At 50.4% G+C, this 27401-nt stretch overlaps 1 protein-coding gene across 6 annotated transcripts in view; it reads left to right on the forward strand.

Moving 5' to 3' along the window:
- The window catches only part of LOC149348493 (uncharacterized), a 32662-nt gene that overhangs the window by 3654 nt on the left and 1607 nt on the right, over nucleotides 1–27401 (forward strand). The window contains exons 2-7 of one of the 6 annotated variants that reach the window (XM_089585842.1): nucleotides 11796–11918; nucleotides 12832–12990; nucleotides 17341–17454; nucleotides 19000–19048; nucleotides 19447–19563; nucleotides 20930–21065. In XM_089585842.1, the coding sequence (XP_089441968.1) occupies nucleotides 11796–11918; nucleotides 12832–12990; nucleotides 17341–17454; nucleotides 19000–19048; nucleotides 19447–19546 (545 nt within the window). In that variant the 3' untranslated portion in view covers nucleotides 19547–19563; nucleotides 20930–21065. Of the gene's footprint in view, nucleotides 1–11795; nucleotides 11919–12831; nucleotides 12991–17340; nucleotides 17455–18786; nucleotides 19049–19446; nucleotides 19564–20929; nucleotides 21087–21823; nucleotides 21991–24663; nucleotides 24831–25605; nucleotides 25761–27401 lie in introns of those variants that run through there. The other 5 variants (XM_089585844.1, XM_089585843.1, XR_016292266.1 and 2 more) reach the window with 5 other exon arrangements.

The raw sequence follows: 27401 nt of genomic DNA on the forward strand, positions 1-27401 counted from the left end.
GTTACTGCGCCATTTCGTTTCCTCCAAATGCTTTATGTTCAATGCTGGAAATGCTTCCAAAGGGTGAGGCGTCGCGCCGAACGGTCGATGGCGTTCCGTGGACTCCCTGGCAGCGCTTGCAACACGCTCTCAAGTTCCACTCCTAGGCGCGAAGTTTGAGTCCTCCAATTTTTATTGCGAAAGCAATACTACACTCATGTTGAATTAGAAATATTATAGCGCAAACAAAGACACGGACAAAAAGAGAGGAAACACACACACAAGCGCTGTCCGTGTCTTTGTTTGCGCTATAATATTTCTAATTCAATATGAACTACCAACTCGCCCAACAGGAAGTTTTAATGAACTACGCTCATGAACGGCCTTTCGCGTAGCGGCGGCCGGTAGCCACGTTTGACCTTTAAAATGACCTCTGACGTCATACCAGGGTGAGAGATGGGCTACCGAGTCGAGTCGTCGCGCAGCGGGTGGTGGTGGTGGTGAAAACATTTATTAAATCATAGGGAGAGGTGTTGGGGGTCGTGACTTGAAGGGTCACGCCCTTACAACCACTAGGTGGGATGCCTAGTCAGGTACCCCATTGGCGTTTGCCGCAGCCCGGGCGCGCTGCGTTAACTCTGGGCCTCGAGGGTGCAGCAACCGGACAGGGTCGCCTCTCAGTCCTCTCGGGTGGGGTTTGGGATAGGGGGTAGGGATCTGTTCTGCTGGCAGGCCCACACCATGTGGTAAGTGTCAGACACCTCCCCACAGTGTGAGCACCGCCCGTCGAATTGAGGATCGAAATGTTGCAGAGTTGCCGGGCACAACATCGTGTTGGTGAGCAGGCGCCGGAGTACCCGCCCGTTGACCTTCCCCAGCCCTTTGCACGGGGTGGGAAGAGTTTGGTGCGTGGATTTGTAATACTCGCATATTTCTTTAAAAGTATAAATCGGATTGAAATCAGTGTCCTGGTCGGCGTCGGGTCCCATGGGAAATGCCCGGAGAGAGAGCGCGCGGGCGGCGGCGTCGGCTGCCTCATTTCCGTGGACGCCTTGGTGACCTGGAGCCCAAACGAGAGATCGGTGCGCGGGATCCGAGTCTCGGCTACAATTTTGGTAAATGCGATAAGCTCGGGGAGTAACCCACCCTTGCGTGACGTTACGGCAAGCCCCTCGCGAGTCGGTGATTATGTATTTGGAGGAGGTGTGAGAGGCTGCCAAAGCGATGGCAACCTCTTCTGCGTGAATTGCTGACTGGGCCTTGAAAGTAAGGGCGTCTACTGTTTTACCCTCGTGGACAACCGCGGCCGTGTACCATCCCCTGGGGTCCGGGCCGGACGCGTCCACGTAGAAGACTCCTGGTTTGCTCCGAAAATGGTGGTCCAAGGCTTCCGCCCGCGCCAGGCGCCTGCCATTATGATCCTCTTTGGACATATTGGTGGGGAGAGGCCGCACGTGGAGGGCGCGTCTCCAGTGTACGGGAAGGCGCCATCTCTCTGTGAATTGAGTGTGCTGGATGTGAAGTCGGGCTAAAAGGCGGCGACCCTACCCTGTCTTTGTGAGACGAGTGTATTGGTTGTTGAGGTGGGCTTCCCGAAGCTCCCTAAAAGTGTTAACCATCCCCAGTGCCAAAAGGCGGCTGGTAGAGGTAGAGACCGGGAGGTACAGCGCTCGTTTCATGATTTTGCGGAGGATGACCTCGAGGGCATCCTCCTCCTGTTTCCGCAGGTGGAGATAGGGAGTCGAATGCAACATTCGACTGGTCACGAATGCGTTCGCCAGCCGCAAGGCGTCTTTGCATCGTAACCCACCGCGCTTGTTGGAAACCCGGCGGACCATGCGGCCCACCTGGTCCCCCACCTGCCGGAGCTTGGCGAGTGTTGTGTCGCAGCGTCGCTGGTTGTGTATGAAAAGTCCGAGGACTCTGATTTCCTTGGATTCGCGAATGGGACCACTTTGCAACGAGAGATTGATTTGGGTCGAGCATGTGCGCGAGGGACGCAAATGCACGAATTCGGATTTCTGCGGGGAGCATTGCAGACCACATTCTTGAGCATAGCGGTCCACTATGCTGGCGGCCGTTTGCAGGCTGGTCTCCATATCCCCCAGGCGCCCTTGCGTAGCCCAGATGGTGATGTCGTCGGCGTACAGCGCGTGCTGGACCCCTTCGACCGCACCCAGTAGGGCGGGTAGGCGCATCATGGCAATGTTGAATAGCAGAGGGGACAGCACCGCGCCTTGTGGAGTCCCCCTCGTGCCGAGCAGGAAAGGTCTGTGCTCTTCGTCCTGTATTCTGATGTAGGATAGTCTGTCCGTGAGAAATTGTTTAACGTAATTGAAGGTATTGGTGCCGCAGTGAGTTTGACTCAAATGTGTGAGTATGATCTCGTGAGTTACGTTATCGAACGCTCCTTTCAGGTCGAGCGCAAGGACTATTTTGTCGTTTTGGGGGTGTGTAATGGGGTTCAAGATTTCGCGGTAAAGTTGGAGCAGGACATCCTGTGCGGATCTATGTGGGCGAAATCCGAACATTGTGTCCGCGAAGGTGTTGTGTTGTTCGAGGTACTCGGACAGCCGATCCCGCACCATCGTCTCCATCAATTTTCCCACACACGAGGTGAGAGAGATGGGGCGGAGGTTGTCCGTGTCGATCGGTTTTCCGGCCTTCGGGATGAAGGTGCCAAGGGCCGTTTTCCAGTCAATGGAGAGCAGGGTTTCTCCCGTCCATATCGCACTGATGTATTCTAGAAGGCCAGTACTGGTACGCTGAATCAGGAAGGTTCGCCAAAAGTTTGACGGTGACCTTGTCCCGGCCCGGCGTGGTGCCCCTCTTCATTTTGGCCAGACCCGCCCGCAGATCGTGAAGCTGGAAAAGCTTATCCAACTCCGAGTTTTCTCTGCCAGCGTAGGAGTAGGCCGATCTGCGGGCGTCCCGAGTTGTGCACAGGTAGCGATACCGGAGCGCCTGTGCCAACTGCGTTGTATTTCCTTGGAATGAGTGCATGGCTTTGTGTAGTTGCTTCTGCGTTTCTGTGCGGGCATGTGTTGGGTTGATGAGGGCTCGGAAGAGCCGCCACGTGTTGCGGCTCGACATCTGCCTCGCCGCCGTGTTGCAGCGGTCTACCCAGTTTGAGTCAGTGAGTTGGGCCGCGTACTCTGCTGCCTGCCGGGTGAGGTCCGCAATGCGCGCTTTGAGCTTCTTGTTGTGTTTCTGGCGCTTCCAGCGGCGCGTGAGGCCGCGGCGCGCTTGCCAGAGGTGGAGGAGGTGGTTGTCCACGTCCGTGACCACCTCGGTGAGCTGTATCTGCTTCTCGTGGGAGCGAAGGTGCGATATGACTAACCGGGACCAGTTTGCGTATCCCTGCTCTGTGATGTTCGTGTTGGTGTCGGACGGGAAATTTTGGCGAATGGTGGTCCAATTGGGGATGCGTGCTAGTGTGGTAGGGCGCTTTTGGGGGCGTGTATAAACAGTGGTGTTGATGATGCAGTGGTCGCTGCCGAGGGTATCCTCGGTGTTGATCCAGTCTGCGTGTCTTATGTTGCGAGTGAAGGTGAGGTCCGGGCATGTGTCTCTGGTCACCGAGTTGCCTACGCGAGTAGGAAATGCCGGGTCGGTGTGGATGGTGAGGCCCAGTGTGGACGCCAACTCCGCCAGCATGCGTCCGCGCACTTCCTCTTTACGATAGCCCCATAGCTGGCTAGGGGCGTTGAAGTCGCCCACAATCAGCAGGGGGTCGCGACCCGCCTCTTTAAGTGCACGGCTAAAGAGGTCCGCGAAGGTCACTCGCTTCAGTTTCGGGGAGCAGTATACATTAAGTACGTGCAGGGGAGGATCCGATCGGCGAAGGGGAAGGATCCTTACCATGGCGTACGAGTACGGTATGTTGAGATCGAGGTCGATTTCGGTGGCTGTGTACGACTTGTGTACGAGGAGACACGACGAGTGGTCTCGCTGGAACGTCACGTAGTTAGTCAATTTCGCCGCCGCTCCTGGCTCCTGGAGGGCGACCACGGCGGGTAAAGCCTCGAAAGTTTCTAGGTAGAGGCGCAGGTTCGCGCGTTTCTGGCGAGCCTTGAAGCCTCTGCAATTCCATGGTGTTACGGTTACCAACGTGTGTGTTTTCGGAGGTGGGGAACGCTTGTTAGGCCGTGCCGCCATCATTAGGATTGGAGGTGAGAGACGGGGGCTGATTGGACTCTTGCCTACAGCTAGCACTGGGTGGGGGTGCGGGGTTGGAGTCCTGCGATGCCGCGTCTCTGGGATTACAGATAATTTTCTTGTGCGTATTGAAGGCTCGGATCCCCTCGAACCGCCGACTGGTTCGGGTGGTTTTCGATTTCATGCAGCGGCTTATGGCTGCAGGGACCGATGACGAGCATTTGGACTCCATGCAGTTCATAGCCGTTTCTACCATTTTCTGAAGCTGGGAGGTGAGACGCGCCTCCATCGCGGCCATTGCCGACGCGAACGCGGGCGGCAGTTCGGGCTCACTCTCCATGGCGTCGGGACTCGGGATACCCGTCGCGGCAGCTAGCTTTTCTTCCAAATTTTGAATTTTGGCGAGCAGTTGCCCGATCTGTGCTCTAAGCTGCTCATTTTGTCTGCGGCTTTCGACATCTACGCCGTAAGCCGAGGAGGGGAAGTGGGCGAGGGGGAGGGAGGGGAGGAAGCGACCCCTGCCCAGCTGCTCACCTGAGTGTGTTGTTGCTGCGTCGGGGCCCGGGCTCCGGCAGCGCCACTTGGTTTGAGGCCGGGAAAGTGCTTGGCGTTGTCTCCGCTAGGGGGCGGTGGCGGTGCCTGCTTTTTCTTCTTGTTTTTCTTGTTTCGCTTCTTCTCTCCCGTTGACTTTACTCCGGGAGATGAGGAGGCCGCGTTGACGTTTCCCTCGTGCGAGCCGGTGGCGTTATTGCCATGTCCCACGCCGCCATTTGCTCCGCCGGCGGTGGGATCTTTTCTGTTTCCAGGCTCTGACTTTTCGGATCGTCCATGTTGGGAGGGCTTGACACTGGCAAGATGAAGTCGGCGGAATTTTGCCGTGCAATCTTTCGAGCCTGTGGGGTGGGCTAGTCCACAGATTGCACATGTCGGGTTGCACTCGTGTGGCGCAGGGCCATCCTGCGTCACAGTCACATTTTGGCCGCAAAGGCCACACTTAGACGAATTCGGAGTGGGGCAAGTGTCCGCGCGGTGTCCCACAGTACCACACTTTACACAGGCGGGCACGGTTCGCTTGTATTCTCGGATGGGGGTAAGTTTCCCCGTTGTAGTGGACGTACCGCGGGACCACCTTTCCCACAAAGGTGATCACCGCGATGGATGATTTTCCAAGGCGGCGAATGCTGCAATCTGCCCGCCTCGCCAGACAATTTGGGCGGTGAGCGTTGCGCTGGTTTCGTCGTCGGCGATGCCTCCGATGACGCCGCGGCATACGTCTCCAGTTTGTTTCAAATGCCCGTGTACGGGCAGGGTGCCTTTGCTTGTGGTCAAGCTGATTTCGCCGATCAGGCGATCGGCGAGGTGCGGATTCCGTACTCCTACAACGAGAAGATTCTGCTCCCAGGCGGGGACGATGTTGAGAATGTTCTCAGCAGCAGAGATGCCGAGGTGTGCGTTTAGAGCTTTGCCCAACTCACCACGCCGGAAGGTATTCCGTAGGTCGGCGGTGACCCTGGGCTTTAGGATGACCACGTAATCTTCAGGATGCATCTGTGGCATAGGACGGGGCTTCCACAGACGCGACTGAGCTTGTTTTCTAATTGATGAGGCAGACCCGTGCGTGAGGCCTTGCTGCGTAGCTTGGGAGGCCGGCGATGTGGCAGCCTGCTTGTTGGAGCCGGCTCTGCCGCGCCGGTTGACGAGTTGGAAGAGCTCCTCGTGCTCGAAGCGCGCAGGTTCCGCAGGAGCTTCAGGTTGGGTAGCCGGAACAGTCGTCCAGGCCATTTCGGAAGGGTCGTAGCCCCTTAGAGGGGCTTGAGAAGCCATCTTGAGATGTAGCGAGGGTGTCACCGCCGCGGGAGCGACGCAGCCGTTAGGCGCAGCGTCCACTCCTCGCGGCAAAGTGGAAATCGCCCCTAGCAATGCGAAAATTGGGCCCACCTGGTGAAATTTGGTGGCTCCAGAGTCCTGGTGATGTTAGGAATCCGCTCGTTCAAATTTTAAGAGAGGCCGAATTGATGCGCCCCAAGAATTAGCGACACTTGACGGAGCCGATATGGCATGCGTCCCAAGGCATCGCGCCGAAATGGTGGTGGCGTCCCTTCCGTTAGAGGCGCTGCGCTCGCTTTCGCAACCTACCAGGCTTAACCAAAGCTAAGCCCCCGGCAGTTTTTTTAACCGACGCCTTTCTGGCGCCATGTTGTATTTTCTGTGGTGTTCGATACGACGAAGCGAAACTTATAAGACGTCTCGGGGATTGTTCGGTTAACGAGGGTTTAACGTCCCAAAGCGACTCCGGCTATGATGGCCGCCGCAGTGAAGGGCTCCGGAAGTTTCCACCAACTGGGGTTCTTTAACGTGCACTGACGTCGTATAGTACACAAGCATCAAGCATTTCTCCTCGAGCGAAATTCGATCACTATGGCTGGTTTCGAACCCGCGACTTTCAGTGCCAAGCCGGTTGCCCTTTGGTACCCTATTTGAACCGACGCCTTTTTAGGTTCACATAGCATTTTCCGTCCTGTTTGCTACGACGGTGACATGTCATTGTGCCACGACGGGCGTCCTGTGGTAGAGAGCCGTACATGAACCCGGCGTCTGTGTGGTGTTCCTCTATATCTTTTATCGAATGTGAGACGAAGAAGCGAAGTATTAAGCCGAAAGCATTTAATGGCTCATTCCCCGGTCCGTCCAGTGTTACATCCAGCGCCTGGGGTGACTCATCGACGAGCGCAGCTGACGTCATCAAACTGATGAAGGGTGGCCACCAGGATATGTGAGACAAATACAAATTTCCTTTCCTCAAATACAATCATTTTCATCATTATGGCCCTTCTTTCTCTTTCTTCTTTCACTCCCACTTCCTCCCTTACTGTACGGTGCGGTTCGGTTGTCCACCGAGATGACAGAAAGAATTGCTGTTCGATCCCGGCCGTGGCGGTTGAATTTCTTTGGGGGAGAAATTCTAGAGGCCCGTGTACTGTGCGATGTCAGTGCAGGTTAAAGAACCGCAGGTGGTCGAAATTTCCGGAGCCCTCCACTACGGCGTCTGTCATAGCCTTAGTCGCTTTGGGACGTTAAACCCCATAAACCAAACCAAAACAATTACTGTGCCATTTTCTTTCCCCAAAACACGTTGCGTTCAAAGGTGTTTCCAACCGGCGAAGTATCGCGTAGAACGGGGGGTGGCGTTCCGTGGACTCCCTGGCAGCGCTACAACACGCTGTCGCGTTCCACTCCTAAAGGCGATGCTTAAGCGCCTTAATTAGTAGTTAATTAGTATTTAGTCATTGATAAGTGTTTAATCATTAATCAGTAATTGGCTATTACTTAGTAATTACCACTTCATTATATGTGACATCAGCAGTGCCACAGAGGCAGTCAAAGTGGTGCGGAAAACGCTTTCGCCTCTACGCACTTTAGACAGTCAATGTGGCCCCTGAATTTTTTTTATGCGTTTTTTCGCCATTGTGGCACACAAGTTCGCCGCCGTGAGGAAACATGATGAAATGGCTGCGTCTCTCGCGCAACGCGGAATTTCCTATGTTCGATACAGCGAAGTGAGACGTGGACCACGTTTCCTTGACTGATCTGCACCCCGCGTCCTATGGCGCGGTTCACTGCAGGCCGGACGCTGGTACGAAATTGCACAAAAAGTTCTCTCGCAATCTCGTGCGTCTAAGCGAGACTTAGAGCACGTCTTCATCTGTATGGCTCTTCTTTGGTGCTTGTATCTCTTACCGTGTGCGCCTTGTGAAGTGCGGTACGTGCTCTCTGATGTTTGGCGTGTCAGCACAACGCCGCTAAGCCAAGCTGCTGGACGCTGCTAGGGAAGCTCATCCCTCTGATATCTTTTATTATAAGTGTACTACTATTTCTCAAAGGCGTCATTATTGCTTTCCCTCCTGTGGTTAGGTGCAAATTGTGTGTGCCTCGCAATTTTTCTTTTATTCTTGTTAATGTCCTTCTAATGTGCTGTCGTCCATTTGTTTGCTGAGATCTCAGTGTTAATTATCTGACTAAATGTTTTTTTTAAATGAGCAGGACACCCTAATTCTAGTCCGAAACATGAACGAAATATGTCCGGCGGTGTTACACTATTTTCCCTTTGTATCTTGAAATGGTCACTAGTCCAGGATTCGTGGGCATCCATTTTAATTGTGACCTAACTGTAACATACTCGACGATATCGTGCAAGACATCGTCGAGGCAACACAGACATGTTGATCATTTGAATCCTCGAAGTGAGTCGATCATACGCTCGAAAGTGGCCGGAGCATTGCATAGACCTAACGGCATTACTTTAAACTGATGCGGACCGTCGGGAGTACTGTAGGCCGTTTTTTCATGGTCGATGTCGTCCAAAGCGATTTCCCTATCGCCGGAACGACGGTTGATAGATGAGAAATAGTTGGCTTCGTGAAGGCAGTCAAGGGAATCGTCTGTACGGGGTAATGGATAGACATCTATTTTTTTTTAATTCGGCTGAGGTAGCCGTAATCGAAGCGAAAGCGCAATGTACCATCTTCCTTTTTAACTAGGACCACAGGAGAGGCCCACGGACTTTAGGAGGGCTCAATAATGTCCTTGCCTAGCATCTTATCAACTTCTTGTGTCATGTAGTCGTGTCTTCATCGGGCTTGCCGTCACGTAGCATTAGGTGTGAGGTGCTGGGAAATCATCGCCATGCTGGTCTTGGAGCTTCAGCGTGCTGCGTCTGCCATGGTCGTCGGCCTTGTGTTCCTGGTCAGCACCGCCCGGCAGCCCGCCTGAACAGAACTGACCTCGCCGTTCGCCCCAGCCCCGTCCTTCACCCTAAACACAAGGCACGACGAACTGATCTCGCCGACCAGACCCTACGCGACCCGACCGATCCGAGACACGTGCGCACACAGCCCCCTGCCCATGACGTCTGGTGCGCCCATGGACCTTAGCCCTCGGCTAAAAGTGACCTGTAGCTCGGAAGCTTCCAGGACCAGCGCTCATCGATCGTGATCTGCTCATCTCTTTCATCGTGGCGGCAAGCCCTGCACTTTCTTCTCTTATGCGTTCATCCGCCCTGTCACGCCCATCGTCACGTCCTCTATTTCATCGCCACTGCCGTTCTCCTAGTTCGCGCGATCGGGACGATCACTCGGTAGCCCCGGGTAGTGTCACGGACTAGAACACGACAAAGTGCGCAGTGGCGCGGCATGGAGCGCCCGCAGTCGACCCGCCGCCATTAAATCATTCCTCGCCATATGCCATGTAGTCCTGTCGTCGTCGGGATTGCCGTCACGTAACAATATTATTTTAACCTGTCGGATATGCAAAACTCACAGTCACAAACATTCTGGAAAATTTTATGATGGCGCATACCAATTCATCCTCCTATTTTATACCCGCCGCGGTGGCTCAGTGGTTATGGCACTCGGATGCTGACCCGAAAGACGCGTGTTCGATCCCGGCCGCGGAGGCTGAATTTCGATGGAGGCGAAATTCTACAGGCTCGTGTACTGTGCGATGTCGGTGCATCTTAAAGAATCCTAGGTGGTCGAAATATCCGGAGCCCTTCACTACGGCGTCTCTCATAGCCTGAGCCGCTTTGGGACGTTAAACCCCAATGAACTAATATACCAACCTCCTCTTTCATTAGAGTGCGACCCCAGTGTACCAAGTGACGACGTCATGAGGTATTTAAATAGAATCGGAATTTTAATGAGAATATAAAGTTTAAATTTTATTGGTCAGCATAATTTTTTCAAAAGGTCAGCCTGGCTCTAACAAGAGGCGCTGTAGCCCCGCGCGGTTGGAGGGAACTCCTCGCCCTCTTGCTCGTGGCAGAACCAAACTAGTCTTCTCTTTAATATATAGCGTATCATCACCCCATATCGCTTTACCTAATATAATGCCAATTTAAGTAATTATACCTTGCGTTTCACGCATGATGGCCTTATTCGCATATGTGCCATAAAACACAACAACACAACACAATCAATTTGTTCTGCTTGGTCGCAAGCCACACCATAATTACTGGACACAAGACTGCTTATGTGTTCGCCACACAAGCGCGCAGCAAAGAAATCAAACCATGTAGCTGGCACAATGTGAACTAATATAATAGTTGCCAGTTTAACAGAGATGGTTGCAGCAGCGATACAAACTACCCCCGGCAGTCTCTGTGCAGGCGACAAACCGTTTTTCGATTGTGTTCCCCACAAGAAACCATTGTCTTTCTACTCTGCGAAGTTTTGCTTCCGCCTCCTTCGAACATGTGCCCTTCTAGGTCTTGTATGCATGTTCCCCGGCTCCTAATGTCCACATAAGCATTTGCAGCTATATGACATTTAGTGCGACCCATCCCCCGCGGTGGCTCTGTGGTTATGGGGCTCGGCTGCTGACCCGAAGGACGCAGGTTCGATCCCGGCCACAGGTGGTCGAATTTCGATGAAGGCGAAATTTTCCGATAGCAGTGCGATGTCAGCGCACGTTAAAGAACCTCAGGTGGTCGAAATTTCCGGAGACCTACACTAAGACCTCCCTCATTGCCTGAGACAATATCAGACCTTCAATCCCCCAAAACAAAATTAAATAGGCAATTAATAGCCTTAACTCAATGTTTTCTGGTTTCCTTTTTCCACACCTGCCTTAAACTAAGTTCTCAAAGCAATGAAACAATGAAAACCTGTTTTTCCTTCATGTCTAAACATGCAACCGTGGAACACAACGATATCCTTTACATTTTTCCTTTTCCGACTCGCGCACCGCCACTCCGATTGCCAAGCTGCTCTTCTAGGCTGCACAGAAAGTTTCTTAGAGGCTTGGTCGTGTTGTGAAAACTTCTTCGGGCATGTTTAAACTAGGTTTTGTTTCAGGGGTTTTAACGTCCCAAAGCGACTCAGGCTATGAGGGACACCGCAGTGAGTGCTCCGGAAATTTCGGTCACCCGAGGCTCCTTAACGTGCACTGACATCGCCAGTACACGAGCCTCTAGAATTTCGCCTCCATTGAAATTCGTGCGCCGCGGCCGGGATCGAACCCGCGTCATTCGGAACAGCAGCCGAGCGCAAAAAATTGGAATGTGAGGACACTTTGGCAACTAAAGTGTTGAGTGGCGAAAGCCGAGGACACTATGCCGTGACGACTTTCGTTCGATGTGATGTCCCACCGTTCCCGTGGCTATATCTATACCCAAGCTATACATCCTTTTGGGATCTTAAGTGTTAATTACGATTAATTACACATTTTTCATCTAATTTGACACAAATCCGACGTTTCACCGACCATTCATTGGCAATTTTCAGTATGCCCTGACGACTTCCGGTGGATGTGACGTCACACCGTTCCCATGGTTATATCGACGTCCGTGCTATTTCGACGCAATTCCGGCATTTTTGCTGATAAATTAATTAATCTACAATCATCAAACTTGGCTCTTAGGTTCATTTTTTCTTCCTCTATCTGAAGCAACCAATGATTTTCTTTTATCTTTTTTTAGTTCCCAAGTTAAACGCGTGTGACACGCTTTGTTAACGGACGATAGTATGAGCCATCAAAGGCTTTCGCCTTAATAACCACTGAGCCGTCGCGGCGGGGCCTGTGTTTAAACTAGGGATGCTTTCTGGTGCACAGACAGGACGTATAGTAATGTTCTGCTTTTATTTTGAAACCACTTCTTCAAGCAGCAGCGAGCGGCCGTGGTGCCAAGGCAGCCCTGAAAAAGCCCGGAGTGCTGTCGCCACGTGGGTGCCGCCGCTTATTCGCCACCGTGGACTTGATGACAGCAGTGACGATGAGGACTGCATGTGAGGAGGACTCCGAAAGTTTTGTTCGTTTCTAGACTCGTTTCCGCCTGAGCCGAAGAAAGCGGTACTTTTCGCTTACCCCAAAGTGCGCCATTTACTTCTCAGATCGCAGTTTAAATAAAGTCTTCAATCAATCAGTCCACGTTCCTTCCTGTGAAGGAGCCGTCTTGCACCCGAACCCACCGCTCCCCTCAGTCGAGATGGTGACTTCCAGTAGAGGTCGCCCGCGGCCAAGACTCCGACCGATTATGTTAGGGCGTAAGCGCTCCTGAGTGGCTAGTCCCGAAAAGGGTCACTGGTAGTGGTAGGCCAGTTCACCCCCCAAAAATGACTAACATCTTGCCACTCTGATTTCTTTCTTTTTCTTGAAATGCAGCTGCAATCAGAGCAAAAAAAAATGTGAGTTGATGAGCTCAGCGCCTCTTGACAGTAGGTTTCTGTGATACTCGAGTACAGCGTTACCGCGCAGCTGCGAGTTATTTTTAGTCATATTTGTCTGCGTTCATTTCAAGTGTTACTGACAACATAGTGCACCTCGAAAAATTAACTTCTTAGTAGGCTCTGCGTGGCACGTGTGTGCGTCGCGTCGCCCCAATTTTGGCTGAATTAAACAGTAAAACGAAGACCCCAGCCAATGCCTAATGCACGTAATTGCCGGCGTTCGTCTCATCTTTACTCGAAGCCAAATCATTCTCACCGCAGAAGGAAGACACCTGCTGTCTCCTCTAACGGTCCACGGCCCTCACATTTGCAGATATATAGATGACGCCTTCTTTTGTAGCTGAATGGCAGCCGGATGTGATATCTCCCTTGAAACTGAATTAAACCCTTGTTACGAAAACTTGTTTGGCCACCTGTAGAGCTGCCGTACTCGCTGTGATCTCAATACCCACCTTTTTACTCCGTCTTTCAGCAGCAGCAAAAGCCTGTGCCCATCGAACCCTCAGTGCGGATGCGGAGGGCCTGAGCGTTGACAACCCGCCTTACGTTCGTTCGTCGTGTGGGTGCCGGCAGAAGTTTGCCCGATTCCTGGCCGGTTCAACCAAGGGCCGAGCTAAGGCGCCACTCAGAGGTGAGCAGAGCCGGTTATAATTTGGCCCACTATGAATAACATGGGTGTGAAGTGAGCAGCTGAAGAACGCTGGCCTTCTCTCTCACCACTAATTACGCTGTTGATGCCGAGGATTGCTTGTCTTATACTATTATTTATAGTGAGCAGGTGTTTACTCTTTTTTATTCCGTACAGGTTGTTTTATAGATGGCGGATATAGGAAAGAGCGATATGTGTTTTAGTATTTCATGTCACGGAGGATAATGCGGCTGGGATGAAGTGTAATTAAAAGACGTATTCTTTCAGAGAAACTGCCTCACTACCAGTTTACTTTTTTCTTTCTAAGGGGCCGATCATGTTGCGGAATTGTAGTAATATAAAGTGAAAAATTGGACATTAACCAAGCCATTAGTGAAATTGAATAGCTTATGGCCCTGCTCTTTGAGGTAATCGAGGTAATAAGGAAAGCAAAGATGCGGTCACTGTATCTCTCTAGATGTAAACGTGAAGCATACTATGTGAGACAAGAGTTTCTTACGATTACAAGCTGACGGCGCTGTACTTAGCCATCATGGACGCTCAAAGCATCATGGGCCGTTGAGCTACCTAATGCGGGACAGTCGGATTTTTTCGGGAACATAGAGAGCCGTTACTGAAATTTGCAATTCCGAAAACGCTGTTCTCCGTGTGTGTGCCTTTGCCGCGTACGTAGTGCGCAAAAGCCATAGTGGCGAAAACGCAACAGCACGCGACGCCAATAAAAGGTTTCTCCTTTATTGCGTAAGCAATACTGTATACACCAGGTCTAACCGCTCGTCGCGTGGTCCGGGGACCCCCCCCCCCCCCCTGCTCCTCAAGGAGCCGCCGCCGCGCCTAACAGATGGTGTTACATCAGCCTCTCCGTTGCTATGGGGACGCGTGACGTCAGCTTCCTCTCTCCACAGCAGCCAGGAGGAGCCGGTCGTGCCGCGCTCCTCGAGGATTCTCGCCATGGAAGTCACCGATGAAGTGTCTATATCTGAATCTAGTTCCTCTACTGCTTCTGAACAGTTTAACTCTAAGGCGACAGCCAAGCAAGCTAGGAAGAATGCAAGAAAGAGGTTACAACGTGCCCAAGAAACGGAAGAACAACGAGAAGAACGACTAAAGAAACGACGAGAAGCCGAAGCAGCTAAACGAGCTGTATCGAGTTCACAAGGTGGGATTAGGCAAGCTAAACGGAATGAAGCCAAGTGGATGTGACAAAGCATAACATTGTATTGCTTTCGCAACCAACCAGGTTTAACCAGAGCTAAACTATACCATTTTTTTCGAAATGCCCTAACAAAGCCTCTTAAGGTGTTTAAGCAACAACATTTTCTATATATATATTTTTTAAAGGGCGCCTCTTAAGCACAAGGTATTAGTTGCTGCAGCGTGCAATACTTGGCCAAAACATAGCTAGCCATCTCTTATTTTGGGCAAGCTTTGCATTTACACGCTTTCCTGTTCGTTTGTTGCAATTTATAGACATGGCATTGAGTGTTAGGGCAATCTTCATTATGAACGTCTATTTTTGCACTATTTTTTGGCCAGAAGTTGTGGTTCCGAAGTCAGTAACTCACCAGTAGCTTAGAGCGCCAATGGTGGCGGAACTCCCATAAATGGGGTGCCAGCTTTACCTCTAGGTAATAGTAAGAAACTCTATGATGTGAGATCTTACATGGGTATAGTACAAGTGAACACGACGCGATTAAAGGCAGGCCGCCTGAAGGAGCGTTTCACGTGCCCGACTGAGGTAGTCAAAAGTGATCTGGAGTCCTCCCCTGCTGCTGCATTCATAGCCGACGTGGTGGTGATTCTGCGACCGCGACAGAAATGTGGTTTACATGGATGCCTTCTCTTGCTGCAGTAACTTATAGCCAGTCATCTTATTGCTTTCCTCAGCTTGTACCATTTAATGGGTGCGCAGTAGGGTGATGCCTGAGCATGCTCGCTTAGAAAATCTGGAATGGCACTTCTCGATTCCGTTTTCCACACTTATTTCTATGTTTCCATACTCGTGGGACGCACTCATACAAGTTCGCTGGGAGTAAATGTGCGATTTTCTCAAGAGTTCGAAGCTATACCTTCGGCGCTCGTGCCTTCGGGCAGTGGCAAGCGAAGCTGAATCTTTTGACGCCACCGCGGTTTCAAAGCCCAGTCAGGGAATGTTTGTTTATCCTGGTTGGCCTAGGTGGCCCTCAGGGTCAATCATCAAACAATATTTATCGTTGGGACCATGTTAACCAGTGCTGTCGCACCAAAAGCAACATAAAAGGTTGTGACGAAGGTTCTCCCCGGCCTACGGAAAGTGATAGCTTCAGTTCTGCTATCAGTGCCCCGCAGCAAATCTCGGAAGCACACACTTGGACATTTTTTCCTTTCTTCAGTGAACCGGAACGAGTGCAGTTAGGTGGTGTTTCGGTGTCTGTTTGCTACATTATACTATTCTTACCTCTTAAAAAAATAGAAATCATTATACTTGTTGACAAGAATCGTGACCCCCACAGTTGCAGCAACATAAATGGCATCAGGTAGAAGCGACATCCAGATGTGGAGGAACTAGAACGCGCAACAGCCAATGAACGGAAAGCAGATCTGACGACTTTAGGAGGACGTGCTGCAGTCGCAGTCGTAATCTGTATTGACATGTTTTACCGAAGGATGAGAACAAGAAGAAATGAGTGCTGCAGCCCACTTTGCTGCAGTCCGCAGGCCCACTTAACGCTGTTTGTTACCGCGAAGGGGAGGAGTCCTGCGGTACATGGAAGTAACGGAACTTTACTGTCATAGCTATAAGATTTTTCACTCCCGTGCCTGAAATGCCTCCATGGACAAAGCGTGGGAGGTATCTGTGCAATTTTCACACCATCATCAATGTCGGTGCTTCCATTCCTGAGGTGCTTAATAGATCGGACTCGTTCGTTTTCGTGCCATTTGTCCACGTGCTGCGTCGTGGCGTAAGAACTCTGAGTTGAGTAACAGCTTGGACTTTTATTTCAGCTATGAATGCGGTAACATCAACTAATCAGATGCGCCAAAAACCCAGCCGTCAGCAGAAAGCTGTGGCCAAGCCGCGGGGCAGGAATGCGGCCCCCGAATGACGCCATCACCTTTCCTGCAGCTACAGGCCATCAGAAAGCAGGGTCGATCTAGAAAGGCAAGTCGACTTTCGTGATGTAGGGAAAAAGATTTGGAGGCGCCCCTCTTCCTCCTCCCTACAGCACCTATACAGTATTCTCTCTGGTGGATAACAAAAGAGATGGGGGCGGCTGTACCCCTCCCTCGCGTGCACTGGACAACAGGTCACCGTCCCGACAGATCTCATGTGGTACAGTGGCGAATCGTTTGAGCGGGATACAGTAGGAAATACGTTGCCCACTGACGTATTCATGTAAGCGCGGCTTATGCTGTCCTATCATTCGAAATTGAATCGCTCGCGTTTACATCATCAGCGGACAGCAAAGCGTGGACGAAGGCGGCAGGTCACTGCTGACGAAGTCCCAACGCGGCGAATCGTGCACCGAAACAATGTTCACCCCCCAAGTCCCCGACATCAACTGAGCGACAGACTCAGCGACAAGTATGAATGGTTTTGCATTCACACATCATTAGAATTGCTCAGGTGACCCCAGAATATTTTGTTCACATTGATGATACTGACGAATACTATAAACCAATCTGCCCTACATTCCTGAACCCTACGGCAGTTCCCGCTTTTTTACCCGCACGAGTATACGCGTTGCTTTTATCGTTCATGCAAATATCCTAACCTGATGGTTTGTGTGGTCAGTAAGGCATTCCTACTTCCTGATGATGATTATAGATTTTTTCTCGTCTTCCCTCTGTATTAGCCACCGGAATGCCACTTTGTGGTATCTAGGGCTTAACGTATATGTAATTAGCTTGTGCATATAGAACACAACAGTGGTATGGTTTCTTCGCGTTATGTGCACGCTGTAATAGATAATAATTTTGGTAGCACTTGGTTCCTAGGGCGCTCCACTTCTGTGCCGGAGGACTTGGGTTCAGTCCGGCCTCGGCGGCAGAGTTTGAACACAGGCAAAACTCAAAAGCGCCGATGTGCTGTTTGTTGTCAGTGTCCATTAGACATCTCAGGTCATTCAAATTTATTTCGAACACACCTTCACGGAGTCCCTCATAGCCTTAGTCGCTCCTGGACGTCAAACCTCCCATACTGTACCGTACCATACCATATGTGAAACCTCCATTACCATACCATACCATGCCGTAACGTACATGCGGTACCATGCCACCTTTTTTTTTTTCAATAACCGACAAGTGCACTGAAGCTGGGCCACTAACGTCCTATGTGGCCCTGATTTGCAGCTCGAGCCCTAGCCCGTGTCTGGAGCGTTATCGCCACGTGGGTGCCGCCGACGCCCGGTTTTCGTCCAGCAGCACCCTACTGCCCCAGCTCTGCGGAAGAACAGAGGGAAGAAGGTGAGGACGACTGTCCATGGCTCAGCCCACGCAGCGGATGCGAAAATGACTCCGTCGTACATGGTCTGAATGCCGCAACAAAAGAACTGAAGACAGGCCTAGACATATCCGTGTGTGTCGTTTCCTTTCTCTGTGTAAGTCTTTTGCGCTGATCCTAATTTCAACGATATCTGGAATCTGGTTCTAACTTAAAATCCGATGCGGAGCACTCGCATCAGGTTTCCGCAAATCGTCAAATAAGAGTGTTAGAGTACTCGTCTACTCAGTGTGAGATTTTACTATATCGAATGAGCATGCATGGTTGCGCGTGAAATATTGAGGCCGTCAAAATTTAACAAGATTTTTCTTTCGGTAGATCTCTCTCAGCTTCCCTTATTCTAAATATCCGCCTCCCATGTTCAGCTTAATAGTTGCAACAACGCAAGTGAAAGTTCTTGAACCGGCGCGAAACAACTATGTGGTGAGATGTGATTATTACGTTGGGCATTTTGTTTTTCGGTTCTCTGTGAGAAAGAAGTAAAGCAACGATAACCAGCTTCACCCAGTTCTGTTATACGCCTGAAGGCCTATAAGCGTTTGGTTCCAGAGCTTCTAGCCGTTGCTGTATAGAGTTACTGTCTATGAGGTTTCTGGCGTCGCCCTCCTGGCATGTCTTATGCGCAGTTTCCAACCTTAGTTGAGAGCCTGCGAAGGAAGCTCCATTAACCTCCGAGAGCAGAAAGTCGCAAATGCCTGAAAGTTGTGTACACATGCACACGGACGAATACACTTAGCATACAGCCGCTTGCTGTTGGGATCATAGCCCCCCCGAGTACGAGCACTTCAGTAGCCTGCTTTCAGTTCATATCCTTTTAACCTGTACTTATTTATATATAAGACCGTAAACCATTTTATTAAGCGCATCTTCGCACGCATTTCGAAAATTTTATGAATATCACATACTTCATCCTTCGCTTCTCTCAGAGTATGACCCCGTTTTACCACTTTAAATACCATGCAAGTTTTAATAAGCATACAACTTTTCCATTTTTCTTGGTCAGGATCAACTATTTGAAAAAGGCACCCTGCCATAGATGAGGGGACCCATTTCCTTTCCCTTTCCCCATCAGACCCTTTTAGCTCCAGTTTCAGATTTCCGTTGGATAGCCTTTTTACGCAGAGTGCGTTCACATAAACCGAACATCGGAACAATATGAAGCAGAAGAAATCTGTGCCAGTTCCGAGACAGGACTTCAGATTGCTGACTTGAGATTGCGGCTGGACGGCAAAATTTCTTCACCGTTTGAGCCTTTCAGAGACCTCCTACAGAAAACGAAGATAAACCATTATTCTCCATGGTATCGTATGTTGTACAGGTTTACAGGCCAGTTGTGACAAATCTGGCGTCGAAAGAAAACGACGGACTACTTTTCTCCACTCTTGACCTCTGTATGGCTACTTTTCAGACATGGTAAAGGGCGAACAGCTTAGGCAGTGCTCACTACTGGGTGTGTTTAATGCAGGTGAAATAACACAGCTTTTAAGACCATATCTTACCTTCTGCAGAGGACTGCTCCTGCCTAACGTCAGCCTCACGGAGGGACCACCATGACGGGTACGTTGATGACTTTGCTGGAGCTTGCATTTGTATTTCCTTGATGCGTACAACTCGTTCGTGACGCCGTATCATAGAGCCTCCAGTATAGCATATACGAATGTCTGTTCGAAGTAATTCTCCATCCTTTTGCTCTAGAGGCGCGTGTGTGCCCTGCAGTGTCAGCGCACGTATAAGAAAACCAGGTAGTCTTATAATTCACCAGATACTCTCGATTAAACCGTTCTTAGCCTTTTGCGTCGCTTCGGGACGTTAAACACCACATTTTAAATTTGATTGAAGTTGTAGCCAGTAACGTTGACCTAGCAGCAAAAAGCTTTCGTGATGACATTGTTAATTAAAATGCAACACACTGTACCTGTCACTGCGACACTAACGGTCTCCCTCTGGATGTGCAGCCCGAGTCCGTGGCGAGTGTACCACCAATGTATGAGCAAGGCGCGCATATGGCGACTGGACAGACGACGTCACGAGGGTGCGCAATCCATCCACACCTGAAGGAAGACATGCTGAAGGTGAGGAAGTCTGCCAGCCGCTTTGCCCACGCAGTAGACGCGCCCATTGGTCCATCGTTCGTGATCAAACGGGTGGAATTTAAGGCGCAGTGTACCGGCCTAAACTCGTACGGGATGGGCATCGACTTCTATGAAACTTGTGAGGCAGGCTGGCGAAAGATCGCGATTGTTGAAATGCGCGCGGTAACTGGTCGATTCATAAACTTCCTTTTATGCAATAAATGCGCGTATTTCATAGGAAACATACAGGCAGTCAAGGATTAACTCTTGCGCATGCTGGACTGCTCGTAACGCACCCGTGTTTTGAGATTTCCGCTCCCAGTGTTGACGCTTAATCCGCCTAATTGTACGCGTGCGAGACGTGTGCGCTTGGCGAGGAGCTTCTCGTGTTCTGTCGTAACCCTGTATGGATTTTTTTTTTCGATTGCGGTTAGTGAAAGCGAAACATCTCGTGGTCAGTTTTGCCTCTTGGTCAAGCATCAGAAAGCTTGTTTTTTGTGTGGTTTAGAGTGACGATCGACCACGAGAGAAACCGTGGGTGCAGCGTAATCCCTGCCACGCCACGACAGCACCAATGCTGAAATGCCTGCCCGCTTCGCTCAGTTGTTTTTTTTTTTCGTATTTCCGGTACGAAACAAGCTCTGCGCGAGTGGCGCATGTGCGCTACAAGCAAAATGCACGAATGGACCGAAGCAGCAAGGCTGGGTGTCTATAGCGTTCGGCTGCTGAGCGAAAGGTACCTCCATGAAATCCCTCTCCCAAGGACCACATTGCGTTAGGGGCTAGATAGGGGCTAAGCGCAAAATCTGTTTGTTTTGGTCGTCCCTGCACGGAAAGAGTGCTGGGTGGTCTAAAGTAATTCAGAGCCCTCCACTGAGGTTTCGCTCATAGGGTGCATGGTGCTTCAGGATCCTGAAACTTTATTATAGCCCAGAAGAAAAAGAATACTAGAAGGTTAGTTGCTTGTTATGTTTATTATGCAGCTCTAAAAGCTGCTGTCCTGTGGACGCTAGTGATTTAGGCTTATTGGGGTTTAACGTCCCAAAGCAACTGAGGCTATGAGGCACGCCGTAGTAAAGGGCTCTGGAAATTTCGACCACCTGGGGTTCTTTAACGTGCACTGATATCGCACGGTACACGTGCATCTGGAATTTCGCCGAGCGCCGTAACCACTGAGCCACCACGGCGGGGCTGTAGGCTAGTGAGTAACTACTCAGGTATTTCAAATCTACCTCGCCATAGGGACTTCCCCTAAGCACAATTGCCGGCGAAAAACCCACGATGTTGTCAGTCTCTCTTATACGGGCGAAACGGCTGAGTCAGCGTCGCTTGTTGAAATCTTTGCTTCTTTTCTATCCTCCGCCAGACTGGGTGTCTTTCACGGAAGCCACTCGAATGGGCTTCCTGGTGTACAGACATCGTCACGTCAGTGGGTGCGACTTCCAGCGGCGCCTCCAAGGTCGGCTCCAAGGCGGCTGTGGTGCAGTAACCGAAGAGCACGCGCACACCCTTCGGGGCAGAAGGTGAGGAATTCCTCCACGCGTCGCGAGGTGACGCCAGTTCAGCTAATACCTTCTGGTTTGGCAGGAGGCGCCATGATTTTTGCAGATAAATTCGCGCACGTAAACTTCATTCTTATTTGCGCGCATTATTGCGCACACTGAAACCAAGTAGTATCCCCCATCTTCATATTAGTGTGGATGGGGATGCGTTAAAATCTTCGGGAGCGAGGCTTCGTCCAACGCCCACATGTCCGCTGCAACTACTTTCCTCACATCCCTTTAGACACTCCTTCTACATGGGTACATAAACAGCGCAGTATCCATTGTGATGTGTAGTATTCACCCGCACAAGTTAAAGACAGTGCAGCGAGTTATGAAAAAAATTACACATGTAACGTTAAGAGACTGGAAAGGGCGGAGTGGGTGAGGGAACAAACACGGGTTAATGACATCCCAGTCGAAATCGAGAGGAAGATATGGGCTTGAGCAAGGCATGTAATGTGAAGGCAAAATAACCGCTGGTCGTGAATAGCAACGGAGATATACGGGCGAGTCCTTTGTCCTGCATTGGGTGTAGTTAGGCTGATGATCAGGGTAGTGGTGATGTAGTATTCATTTTCTGGCTCATTATTTGCATTCAAATTGGTTGACGCGGCATCATTCCGTCAACTTGAGGGGCTAACTAATAGTTGAATTTCTGGCGAACTTTCTATTATCAAAAACCTACTGACTCTATTTTTCACTTCGGTTCTTCAAAGGGCGATCACTTGCCACAGGCTGCCAGTCGGCCCCGAGAAGTGTACTGCCGCAGCTCTCTCGAGTCTAATGCCAGCGGTGTTCTCTGGTGGACACCACACCCTCGTCGAAGCCCAATCGACGGGTGGAGGCGCAGCGACCACGCTTCCAGAAGCACGTCGGCGGGCCGGTATGTATGGCGCTCTGAGAGTCAGTGAGGTTTCCATGACGCAATACTCGGCAAGAGTTCCACTATGCGCCGAGGATAATAAGCGGAGAATATCTCATCTCTTAATATTTCATATATTGTTATATAGGCCAGGAACAGCAGCAAGCGAAAACTCGCTATTTTACAACGTACCGCCCTATATCCGCTGAACTAAAGCATGAATATTCCGTGCAAATCATTACAGTACCTTTTGCTGGGCTAGTTGGTGTGATATTGTGTTCAGGAAAGCAAAAACAGCGCTAAATTCTACACAAACCACACAGAAAGACGGACAGGACGGGCGCTGACTCCAACTAAGTTTATTGAAAGCCACATGTAGCATATATATAGCCCGAAGAAGGTGAACGCATGCGCATTTCTTTCAATAAACTTTCATGGCTTTCAATAAACTTAGTTGGAGTGAGAGCCCGTCCTGTCCGTCTTTCTGTGTGGTTTGTGCAGAATTTAGCGCTGTTTTTTCTTTCCTGAACACAAATCATTGCAGGCCCGGTTGACATTGAAGTCTCTAGTATTAGGACTTGGCGAGTCATTCATGAATGCATCCTCCTCAGGCACGTCTCTCTCCAGCCTTAGCCGCCTTTCAATTCATTCATTTTGCTTTAAGCACCCTTCAGCCGTGTTTCTCATCAGCCTAATCTTTCATCATCGTCATCATTATCAGCCCGACTGCGCCCACTGCAAGACAAAGACTTCTCCCATGTCTCTGCAATTAACCCTGTCCTATGGCACCTGCACCCACCGTATCCCCGCAAACTTCTTAATCTCATCCGCCCGCCTAACTTTCTGCCAGCCCCTTCATGCTACGCTTGCCTTCTCTTCGAATCCACTCTGTTACCCTTAAGGAGCGTAATCTTCACAGAAGTTCAATATACATATTTACGTGCGTTGCACGAAATCTGCACCAAAGCGCGCATTTAGCGGCTACATCCGTGCGACCGCCTCAACGTGTGCACCATGTGTTAGGAATTGATTGCATGTGGTTTGGTTTGGTGTATGGGGTTTAACATCCAAAAGCGACTCAGGCTATGAGAGATGCCGTAGTGAAGGGCTCCGGAAATTTCGACCACCTGGGGTTCTTTAACGTGCACTGACATCACATAGTACACGGACCTCTAGAATTTCTCCTCCAAAGAAATTCAACCGCCGCGGCCGGGATCAAACCAGCTTCTTTCGGGTCAGCAGCCGAGCACCATAACCACTGAGCCACCGCGGCGGCTGGTTGAATTAGAATGTTTATTTTCAGAGCGACAGCTCTACTCGATGCACCAACCGCGCTCAACACCGCGGAAGCTGTCCGCTGTCATAAATTGACCTTCAGCCTAGGCAAGGACAAAATGCCCTTAGGTAGTAGAAAAAATAGGCAGACTATCCACGAATGGGAGCCGAATTCACGACGGCGCGAACAGACAAGCTTTACAGGACGCTGCGCGAGACCTCTACGCATATCGCCACAGCCGAACACGCCTCATGTTGTTTTTTCTGTTGCCGTGGTGGCATGCCTCGTGTTAAACTGCACCCCACTGCTACGCTATGCATTGCGGGGAGTCGTCGTCTTCAACTTCCATCTGCTCTCTCCGGCCGCACCGCCCGCTCATCGTCTTCTCCGCAGCACAGATCCGTGCTTTCGAACTGATTCCCGGGCCCAAATTAGACCCACCCCCGAAATTTGGCCTTGCCCGATTAGGACCAAACTCGATGTCCGGCCATAATTGAGCATGGCCGACACGATGGCGATCTCCGAACTCGGCCCGGGTCATTTCCAAAATTTGACCCGGGCCACCACCAAAATTTTACCTTGACCATCTAGAATCGATGGTCAATTAATCCAATATTGTCGCGTTTCACTGAGGAGTCTGGAAGAGCAGGTTCGTTGAGATGGCGCTCGTTTGTGTTTCTTCTCACGTTCTCGTCGCATGCTTTGAAAAGCAGGCTTCTTAAGTCTCCTATACCAAGTGCTGAAGCCCCAATCGAATGTCCTATGCGTTGCCTCCAGGAGCTTCATTTTGGCAGGCATCCTCCAAAGTCACCGCATTAATGTAATAAAAACTTCCCATTTACCTGTGTTAGCCCTATAGCTTTCAAATATAGCGTACTGTTCAAATATGGCGTACTGTGCAGTGCTTCACTGATCTTTAGGTTTATACAAGCCATCCCACAATGCATATTATAAACTTATCACTGCACCTCATTTTCTTCCTCAATCCCATACAACTGCTTTCTGTTAGTATCCATTTTGATACTTTCGTAGTTTATACTACTCAAAGTGATTTCTAATCGAAAGCAGTTCAATGGAAGAAGCGATTCCTGACGTTCCTCTGCTGATCGCCTTTCAATCTATCATTTCCGTTTCTCACAAAAATCTGATAAACCATGATTTACGTTAAACAAATTGATGATGAGGTTAAAAAAATCGATGATGATCGAGCGCACAGTCTAGAGTCAGTTGGCGTGGAATGATCCCATTCTCATTTGTGCGCCTAAAATACGCTGCCTTCCCTCACTGTTATCGGCAGCCTATACATGCCGTTCCCACTTCGTCTCTCCATGTTAGGCCTCCCACCTAGAGCGCTTGTTCTATCGCTAGATATCTTCCTCCGCAACATACTTCGCAATTTCTCTCCCTTCCTTCTCCAGCTCGGGCTGTGTGTCCTCCTTGGAAGCCAAAGCTGGGCTGGATCGCCTCCTCTCCGGCACCGGCAGGAGGTACCAGCAGGAGGCACTGCATCAGTTCCCGGCAGCAGGGACCACTTCGCGCCAGCCAGGAGGAAACCTGCGCCAGTCAAAAGGCGGAGTCATCTAAGGTGAGGACAAAACTGCTTCAGTGTTCCTCACGCTGTGTGCTGTAGCGAATTCTCACTGTGACTACCGGAGACACAATGATGATGCGGATGAGAAAGTTCCCGTCAGCTGCCTGCGTCCAATGACCCGAATCCACGCAAGAAGGAAATAGCTTTCTCTGCGCCCTGGATACAGCGTGTCCGATCTCAGCAAGAGGTGGCCACCAAGAGCTTAGTTGGCCTTACATCACCCCTCGCCCCAAACCCACCCTACAGGTCGAGGAATAGCACCCATTTAAAAATAGCTTCTTTCCTAGAGCTGAATCGGATGGAATGCCTTGCCTCCTCATATTTCCCTGACATTGAGCATCACCTTCTCATTTCATGAGTTCTTACGATGCCCGTGTACTTGATTGATGTTTTTCTTTTTTTTTCGGGCAACATTATCTGCACATGGTCTTCATTTCTTGTAAAATGTTTCAAATGTTGGTTTCAATGTTGGTAGCATTTGTTGGTTTTGAGGAGCTTTAGTCACCCTCTCGCAACATCAACTGCAGTTCTAAAGTAGTATAGTTCATAGCTGGCGCGCACCTGAGAAAAAATTTCGCGCATTCTGTCGCCGGGCGCAAAATGTGGCGCACTACACACAGACCAGCACATCGCAACGCTCGATATGTGGCGACACCTCTAGACAGCTAAGAAATGCAGCTTTTATTCTTCTCCTGTTCCTAGAATTTTGTCCCCACCTGTAACGCTGCAGTGGCCGCTGAATGAAATCTGCGTGTCTGCCTTTGTTCAGCAGAAGCAGGCGCAGTCTCGGCTGATGGGACCATCGGTGCAGAAGCAGACGACTTGTGCAGACGGGGTGGGCTGTGCAGTCGTCACGTGGGTGCAGCCCTGAAAAGGCGGTCATTTCTCGGCGCAATGGCGATGGTCCGAAACAAAGACAAAGAGGTGAGGAGAAAAGGGAAGGGTTGACTCTGTCCAGACGGTCGGCTCACTCACTTGGCCGACTGTCGTTACCACTGAAGAATGCTTGGCATGCAGCTATTGTCTTAACATACGGGGAAGTGAATTTTGTCAGCAATATTGCTGTAAAGAGAATTCCGCTACGTAGGCAATGAACATCCGTTCCTGTCACGTCGAGCTCTCACGGTCACGTGACCAGCGCGGGGGTCACGACCGTGCATGCGCATCGGGTCATAAGGTAGCGAAGGTGGCCACAAAGTGTGTAGGTCATGAACTTTTACTTCCGGCAGTAGGTGCCAACAAAACGGCAGCATTACATAGCATAGCGTAAACATTTCGTGATTTATACGTCGGGCAAAACTTTGCGGTTTGGACGCCCAGGAGGACATCTGTCAGGAACAGCGTCTAATAAAAACACGAATAAATAATTCAGTTGACTCGCAAACTTTAGAGTGCAAAATATGCTAAGCCATTGAAGGTCGGCGAAATCTTGGATGTGCCACGTTGAATTTCACAGTTGACATGTGGTTCGGGGCATCTCAAGTGACATCATTAGGTCAAAGGAAGGAAATACGCGAGGGTAATGCATAGCACCTGCTCCAGAAGAACAGGCGCGTCTCTAATTTCCGGAGCAAAGAATTTGCTTTCTGGGCCGAACTGTTTTTTTAAGGAGGCTGTCTCCTTTCTCCTTTTGCTGTTTTGCCGCCGCGGTGGCTCAGTGGTTATGGTGCTCGGCTGCTGACCCGAAAAACGCGGGTTTAGATCCCGGCTGCGGCGGTTGAATTTCTTTGGAGGAGAAATTCCAGAGGCCCGCGTACTGTGCGATGTCAGTGCACGTTAAAGAACCCCAGGTGGTCGAAATTTCCGGAGCCCTCCACTACGGCGTCTCTCATAGCCTTAGTCGCTTTGGGACGTTAAACCCCATGAACCAAACCAAACCAAACCTTTTGCTGTTTTTGTGCTCTCTTGAATTGTTTTCTACGAAATCGGTGCGCTGATACCACAACGAATTTAGCTAAAAAGAAAATCTGAATCTAAGAGCCTCGAAGAAATCATCAGTTCCCGCTTTACTGGGAACCTTCTTGGGCCGCCTGCTCCGGCGCACGAAGCTAGTTTTCCCGTAGAACCGTGAAGCTTCGGCTACGAATCCAGGGCTCTTTTGATGCTGCTTCAAATAAGGGGAGAATCATTCCTTGTCTCTGTATCCTAGTGCTTGCGCAGAACGCTTTCTGAAAGCACGTTTCCTCCCCGATTTTTGCGTCAACATCGGAAGCGTAGAACTGGCTAACATACAAAGGTCGCATTAAATTTTTAGAATATTAAGGGCGTATGCACTCCTCAGGTATGTTGCTATTTGTGTGCACAGCCGTGAACAGGCTAGCCTAGAGCAGTTCATGTGGTCTTCTACAGAGCAAACAAGTCGAATATTTAGGTAACTTACGACGCTTACGGAACTCGGATGAATGTGGACAGCCATGCAAGCGACACAGGTATAACCACGGCACGAAGTTAACGGAGATAACAACTGAGGGAAAAATTAACTGGGCCGGCCTGTATAACACAGCCTGGAATGGATATATGTGCCGCAAGTGGGTTGTCTGCCATGCGAGTGCTTTATCGCGGCCA

Source organism: Amblyomma mixtum, chromosome 4, assembly GCF_055824585.1.
Source record: "Amblyomma mixtum isolate Tamu chromosome 4, ASM5582458v1, whole genome shotgun sequence".
In the NCBI taxonomy this organism is placed as follows: Eukaryota; Metazoa; Arthropoda; class Arachnida; order Ixodida; family Ixodidae; genus Amblyomma; species Amblyomma mixtum.